The sequence below is a fragment of the Condylura cristata genome, unplaced genomic scaffold, assembly GCF_000260355.1.
Source record: "Condylura cristata isolate star-nosed mole 26May11 unplaced genomic scaffold, ConCri1.0 scaffold00005, whole genome shotgun sequence".
NCBI classification, from domain to species: domain Eukaryota; kingdom Metazoa; phylum Chordata; class Mammalia; order Eulipotyphla; family Talpidae; genus Condylura; species Condylura cristata.
This window is the reverse complement of record NW_004567106.1, coordinates 4,090,337-4,097,733: the sequence shown is the minus strand read 5'-3', so window position 1 is coordinate 4,097,733 and position 7,397 is coordinate 4,090,337. Positions and strand designations below refer to the sequence as shown.

General features: G+C 38.2%; 1 protein-coding gene across 1 annotated transcript; it reads left to right on the top strand.

Moving 5' to 3' along the window:
• Window positions 1–1,431: 1,431 nt before the first annotated feature.
• On the top strand, window positions 1,432–5,923 carry YAE1D1 (Yae1 domain containing 1). Its single transcript, XM_004676658.2, has 3 exons — window positions 1,432–1,587; window positions 2,964–3,085; window positions 4,306–5,923. Exons 1-3 carry the CDS (start codon window positions 1,459–1,461, stop codon window positions 4,733–4,735), a joined length of 681 nt encoding a protein of 226 aa, XP_004676715.1. The 5' UTR covers window positions 1,432–1,458; the 3' UTR covers window positions 4,736–5,923.
• Window positions 5,924–7,397: the final 1,474 nt, after the last annotated feature.

Here is a 7,397-nt window from a genome sequence, read left to right as displayed (position 1 = left end):
AATTTTTTCAAATGTCTTTTCAGCATTTATTACTGTAACAAGATTTTCCTCCAACAAATTGTTAATATAATGAAATATGCTTAGATTTCTTAACATTGCAACAGTTTTCTTTCCTAGATTAAAATCTCTTGAATTATTCTTTTGACAGGGTATTGGATTCTCCATTGAACACATATTCATAAGCTATTTGAAGTTTGGTTGCGTTTTATATATACTATCTGTCTGGTTACAGTAAGTCTGATTTCAATGACGTGTTAGAGAACTTCTGTTTTTATTTTTTACTGTAAAATTAAAAATATCTACTTAGCCCTCATTCTGTAAATACTGAAAAGGATTTAACGGACCTAGCTGTGGAAATGTCAAATCTCCAAGCTGTTTTTTATAGTAGACATTTATCCTCCAATTTTTCTATGATAGTTTCTTCATGTTTTCTAGTTGTAGGGTCAGTTTCATTAAGAAACTCTTGAATTTAGTTAGTAATTTATAATATTCTGCATGTCTCTCTTTTAAATGAGGGCCAAGGGGGGATTGCCTGTCTTGTTGGTGTTTTCACTGATAAGTGTCTTCAAGCAGCCAGTTTTTAAATTTACTTATGCAATGGGGGGGGTCTATTTTATTAATTTCAGTCGTTATCTTTGTTGTTTCCTTTACTACCGTTTTGTTTCTAGTTAAGAAATCATTACAACATGACTACACAAAGGATAAAAATATAGAACCAGTCTGGTACCTACTCATTCACTTACATCTGTTTCAACATCTGTGTATCTGTACTTTGCTGACAATGAGTATATAAAATAGCTAAACAAGAAAAATCGCCGCCCTTCCAAAGCTAATAACCGACTTTTAGGGCAAATGACAGGGAACCTGAGCCAGTAAAAGACACTGCGAATCAAAGAGAAATGTATTCTTTTTTTTAATGTACACTATATACTCTTATCTCAAAACTGCTGCAGCATCTAATATTCTATTCTATTCCGTCGCCCCTTCCTCCGCCCACTATAAAAATTGTTTAAATGACTGCCAAATCCCTTAAACGCACAGAGGGGTTCTAAGAGTCGGCGTCTAAGGCAAACAATCACCCATCAACTGAACTACCTTGACCGGTTTTGCGAGTGCACAAGTCTCCAAAATTCACACCACATTCCATGGTGGGAAAAGAGTTTCCCTGAGGCGTCTAGGATGCCTGCTGCGGAGGTCAGGTCGGACAGCCCCGCGAGGGGCTGTTTAGCTGACACTAGGAGCAAACCAACATTTGTGTAAACTGAGGGGGCCCCAAAGAACCAGGGATTGAAAACCGGCGGGGAAAGACAACTCACGGGAAACACTCGACTAGGAGCACGTCACACGCGTGCGCAGTGGCCACTGGCGAGTCAGCTCTGTCAGCCTTCGCCCCGCCTCTCAAACAGGAAGGTGTTGCCGGCATTTCCGGCGCCGGTGGTACCGGCATCTGCCCTAGTGATGTCGTGGGTACGAGCCGCCCCGGTAGCCGGGGCTCCTGGTGAGGAGGGTGATGTGTTTGACGAGGAAGCGGACGAGTCGCTTTTGGTGCAGCGGGAGTGGCGGAGCCAAATGCAGAGACGTGTCAAAGTAAAGCGGAAGGGAGCGTTGGGGGGGCAGGGGGAGGTGGAGAGAGGGGTCCCCTGACTTGACGGAAAATGTGGAGGGGCGCCGGTTTGTGAAGAAGTTAGGTCCCGACCACCCGTTGCCACCCTGTACAACTCGCGTCCTGATAAGGATTTCCCAGTTACTTGAAAGCCTGTGAAACGGCGGCGTGCGTCCTCGGGAATGGGGGGCGGGGGGCGGGTAGAACCTGGAAACCAACCAAAATAAACTTTGTGTAGACTTTGAAAAGATTTCGATTTGGTGAGGATCACAAGGAAGGGCTTGGAGGGTAAACTTACACGCTCACTGTACACATGTCTAAGTACTGGTACAGGTACACTTTGGTTGTTTTGCTGGATGAGGAGCCTAAAGTGAGATGTGGTATTAGTCAACACTTAAAGGAAAAGCGAACTTGAAAATGTCAAAAGGCAATAAAGGAAAGCCAATGCAGAATGCTGGTGGGTGTTAGTTGATTTCTTTTGTATTCGCTAGGTGTGACTCTTCCATCTCTAATTTCAGAGGGCCGCAGTAATCGAAACTAGGCTTAATAGTACACTCCCAGGTTCTTCTGCATCCAGAGAAGCACTCGCAGAGTTTAGGTCAGCGTGAGAAACAAATAACGAAGTTGATTTCCGCTTAAATATCCTAGCTAACCATTCAGTTGCCCCTAAATCTGATGTTGACACTTTAAGAACTGGAATCTTTTTGAGTGAGCATCTTGAGAGCTGTAGCACCAAAGAAGATGCAGAATAAAATCCCTTCCCACTGTTTGCAGTTTAGTTGAATGTGGGTATCAAACGAAACGTCTAAGATCAGACTTTTCTGATCTTACGCCAGTTTACTCTTCCCCTGCTTGTTAGTTAGCCAAGACCTTTCCTAGCCCTATTTACCACCCTAGCACCTCACTCACACAATTAGTTAGTTGCCGGCAGGTCAGAATGTGATGTTCCATGTTTTCTTTCTTAGAATCCACTGTTATCACGGTTAAAAAAAAAAAGTTACGAGTAGTATTTTTAAATGTGCCAAATGTATATAACGCAATGTTGGGTAAGTTTAAATAAAATAACATCTCAAGAATAAAAGTTTTAGCAAGTCAGTTTTTAATGTGTTAAATAAGTATTGTTTCCAAAATAGAATAAACCAATAATATATTTATGAAAAGTATGGTCCACTTTGGTTGTATGATTATTATAGCCAATGTTACAGAACCATGATGTTAAATATTATATATATATATATATATATACATACAGTAAAATGGCTTCATCTGCTGTTTACATTGATTCTATAACTTTCTAGAAGAGCCACCATGGTTCATTTGGTATTAATTATACCTGTAGCTTCTTATTTTTTGTTTTTAGGAAGGTTATAGAGATGGAGTAGATGCTGGCAAAGCAGTTACTCTTCAGCAAGGCTTCAATCAAGGTTTTAAGGAAGGTGCAAAAGTCATTATAAACTATGGACAACTCAGGGGAACTCTGAGGTAATTTTTAAAACAAATGCTGAATAATTTTAACTGCTAATACTTGAGAATATTTATTTTTAAAAAGTAGTATGTAAAAATAGTGTTTAAATTAGTGCTTTTTCTAGCATCAATTCCACAAGAGCTGCAAAATATAGAATATTACCTTCAAAAGTCAAAAATCATCAATTTGTACACCTTAGTAAGTGGGGAGGTCTCTTTTATTACAAAGAAGTGATGGGAACGTGTGTCTTTCTATCATCAATCTCTATCTTAAAAGTAATTACAAAGATCTTCAGGAATAAAACTTAGTTTTAAGAAAACAACATGGCAGACATCTAGGCAAAAAAAACGTGGACAATTATAGCTGGCAGTAGAGAGAAAAATGACTACATTTACTTTAGTCCTGAATGTTAGATACCTGTCAAGATTGCATAGCAATAGCAGCATTTATCAGAACCAAGTGGCCAAATACCACATGACACTAGAAGCATGTTTGCATGCTTTAAACTGCCCTCTATATAGAAAAAGCCCTCTAAACTGCCTTCTATATAGAAAAAGCAAAATGCTTCTAAAAATCACTGGTTCTAAAAGGATAGGAAACAAATAATTATGAAAAAATAAATTCATTGTTATTTTAGAAAATTCAGTGTCAGCAATCTGAATTTATATATAGCCTGCTATAAAAGGAAATGATGAAGTAAATGTCCATCATCACACTATTAAGTCTAATTGCTAATCTGTTCAAAGCTAGTGTCCAGTGTGTGTATGTTTGTGTATATATGTATATGTATATTTTTTTTAAGATTTATTTATGCAGAACTGGGGTACAGGCCAGAGGTACAGGGTCAGTGAGAGAATTCACCAGAGATAGAGTGGGAAGCAGAACAGGCAGATCAACCAAGTACCCTGCTGAGGGGAGCAATGGGCAGGTCAGGAAAGGTTTGCAGCGCTATGTAGATCACCTCCGTGGCTGGGATTGAATTAATGTTGAAGTGGCTTTAGCTTCTTAGTACTGTTTTAACCCATTGCACCACGAGGGAGAGCCTGTATGTATTTTCTAAGTCCTGTTTTGCCATTATCACTTTCCTGATTTTCACTTGCATTATTTTTATTAATCTACATTTGGGGGCTGTTACTTGGAAGAGAAACAAAATGATTAGCATCAAAAATTCTAGAAGTTTATGACTTAAGTTTTTCCATTTAACTCTTATTTATCTCTTATTTATATCTTTATCCAGTGCTTTGCTTTCCTGGTGTCACCTTCATGATAATAGTTCGGCTTTGATCAGTAAAATAAATAGTCTTCTGGATGCAGTTGGCCAGTGTGAAGAATATGTACTCAAACATCTGAAATCAATCACTCCACAACCCCATGTGATAGAGTTATTGGACTCCATTCAAGATATGGACCTTTGTCATGTAGTTCCAGCTGAGAAAAAGATTGATGAAGCTAAAGATGAAAGACTCTGTGAAAATAATGCTGAGTTTAACAAAAACTGTAGAAGGAATCTTAGTGAGGTAGATTGTTCATCTTTAGAATGTTGTAGAACACAGGAGTCTGTACATTCTGAAAACCCAAGCCTCACTTGGATTTTAGAGCAGACAGACAATTTAGTAAAACAACTGGGTCTATCATTAGAGGTATTACAGCATCTCAAACAGCTATAAAAAGTATCTTCAAATGAAAATAATATTCAGAACATTTCTTAGATCATCTTATTTTTCAACACCTAACCAAAATTTGTACTTCTTTCTACACTGAGCATTTCACTTACAGGATAAGCCTTTGTGGAATTGACATGTCTTCAGTATTAACACTATTAAATGTAATATAACTTTGTTACTGAAGTTTTTTATGTAGTTTAAGATACACTCAACATCTTTGTTTTCATTTTCATTATGACAATGTATCACTGTCATTTTCAAATTTATGATCAACACTAGTTTTTTTTTCAGACTCATTATAGCAAAGTGAACAAGAATCAAACATGTTTTATAAGTACTTATCCCTACCTTCTGCTCCTGTTGCATCACCATTGTGTCAGACCAAAGTTAGTAAAATATGGCTAACACTGTAGATAGATACACATGGCCATATCCAGATGCATAGAAATGTTGAAATTAAAAGACAATAAGTGTAAGAAACTGAAGAAATGTTAAATAGAATATGAGAAAGTGACAATAGTTTCCCATTGATTAAAAGAGCGTACTGTTCCATGAAAAATACAGAAAATATATTTCATGCTCCAGTGCCTACTGACATTTTCCAAGTACTATGGAATTAGTACTGTTGATCTAATGAGGTGCCAGGTTACTTCTAAACTGCAGTTTTGTTTATATTTATACAAGAATAAAGCACTCAAATGATTGATTTCTGTGTTACCTTTTAATGATGTTCTTAGTCTAGCTTAGACAAGACTACTTTTACTCCAGGATATAAACATTTCAAGGCCCAGAAAGGATCTTTTTTTAATCACTCTTTTTGCCTGGAACAAATTTATGTGAGGTGCTTGACTTCAGAGACACCCAAATAATTGCTATTCGTTGACAACCTTAAATGCTTCATCACCTGTATTAAGACCTACCTCCTCTGCTAAAACAGGCATAGTGAGATGAAAGAATCTTGATAAAATGAGTTTATAAAGAATATTTTCTTAATATACAATTGTGATCCAAGTTCACAGAACATTAAAAATTAAAGTGACAAATCTGAAATTGGAAGAGCAAATAGTGTTTCCGAATTTATTAAAAAGTGATAACAGGTGACATTTGACTTTAGAGTAAAAGAAGTGCCCACTTTTATTTCTAGATATAAAAACTATTTTAGGCCCTCCCTGGTGGCGCAGCGGGTTAAAGCACTGCACTAAGAAACTAAGCCACTTCCGCATGAGTTCGATTCCCGCCTGCCGCGGAGGTGACCACATGGCGCGGCGGACCTCTCCTGACCCGCTTGCTGCTCCCCTCAGCAGTGTACTTCGTAGATCTGCCTGTTCTGCTTCCCGCTCTGTCTCTGGTGAATCCTCTCACCCTCTGCATCTCTGGCCTGTACCCCAGTTCTGTACGAATAGATGAATCTTTAAAAAAAAAAAAAAAAAAAAACTATTTTAGAGACTTACTAACTCTTCAACAAACTATCAGATTTTTTTTTCATACATATGGATGCAGCAAAAATCTCCTCCACATGGAACATTATAAGCAATTTCCAAAGTCTTGATGCTGTTCTCTGCCCTGCATATTAGATAAATACCCATCTCTGTTGATAACATCTCAAAAGTCAAAATTTCAAGAGTGCCTGTGGTAAATCTTGAAACATCAGCTGGTCTTATCCCAACCACATTCCTTGAAGATAAGACCTCTTGCAAACATTGGTAAAATGGTGGTTTTGTTTTCATAGAAATAGCAGTTAAGAACTAGCTGAGTTAATAACACCATTGAAATCATCTCCTAAATTTTCATTACCTGTTGAAAATATGAGCAAAAGTCCCTGGACTGCACAGAAATTTTAATGGTAAGTTAATTACACCTGTGTTCCATGACCATGAGAATTTGCAAGAGTGAGGGAAAGAAACCTTGCCAACCTTGTGTCTTCTACCTTACCTCATGTTGTAAGCCCTCTAATCCTTTCCATGAAGAGATCCTAGGAAAATATAATTGTGAGGTAAGAGTGTGCCTGAGTGAACATACCAAGTTTCAAGACCCAGCACCCAAACATTAAAACTGGGTGATGTGACCTCATTAAGAAAAGAATTGTCACCTTGGGAAATCACACATAACTGCTTTTCTTACCTCTCAGTAGCAGAGGCCACCAAAATACGGTACACAGGAAGTAGGGAGCTAAATTTACCTATTTTTTCAGATTTATTTATGCATACAAGAACTGGGGTGTAAGCCAGAGATACAGGGGAAGGGGTGGTTAGAGGATTCACCAGAGACAGAGTGGGAAGCAGAACTGGCAGGTCTACTTAAATACACTGCTGAGGGGAGCAGTGGATGTGTCAGGAAAGGTCTGATATGCCTTGTGGGTCACCTCCCTGGCCAGGGATGGAACTTGTGTTGCATTGGCTGTGGATAGCTTCATAGTGCTGTGCTTTAACCCCCTTGTGCCACCAGGGAAGACCCCTTACCTGTGTTCTTAAATCAGTTATATCCTTAGCACTGTTACTAACTGCTTTGATGGTAAGCCAAAAATATAAAAGCTTTGAAAATAATCTTTGTGATTCTTACCCACCTTCAAGCTAAAGTTAAATTTCTGAGTTTTCAGTCTATGATTACATAGAGTTAACATACATATTGGAAGAGGAAGTGACACAAGCTATGCAACGGCTATCGT

Coding starts and splice junctions, on each gene's coding strand:
- YAE1D1 (XM_004676658.2), top strand. CDS start 1,459: ATGTCGTGGGTACGAGCCGCCCCGGTAGCCGGGGCTCCTGGTGAGGAG. Junction 1,588..2,963: donor AAATGCAGAGACGTGTCAAA/GTAAAGCGGAAG, acceptor TTTTGTTTTTAG/GAAGGTTATAGAGATGGAGT. Junction 3,086..4,305: donor CAACTCAGGGGAACTCTGAG/GTAATTTTTAAA, acceptor ATCTTTATCCAG/TGCTTTGCTTTCCTGGTGTC.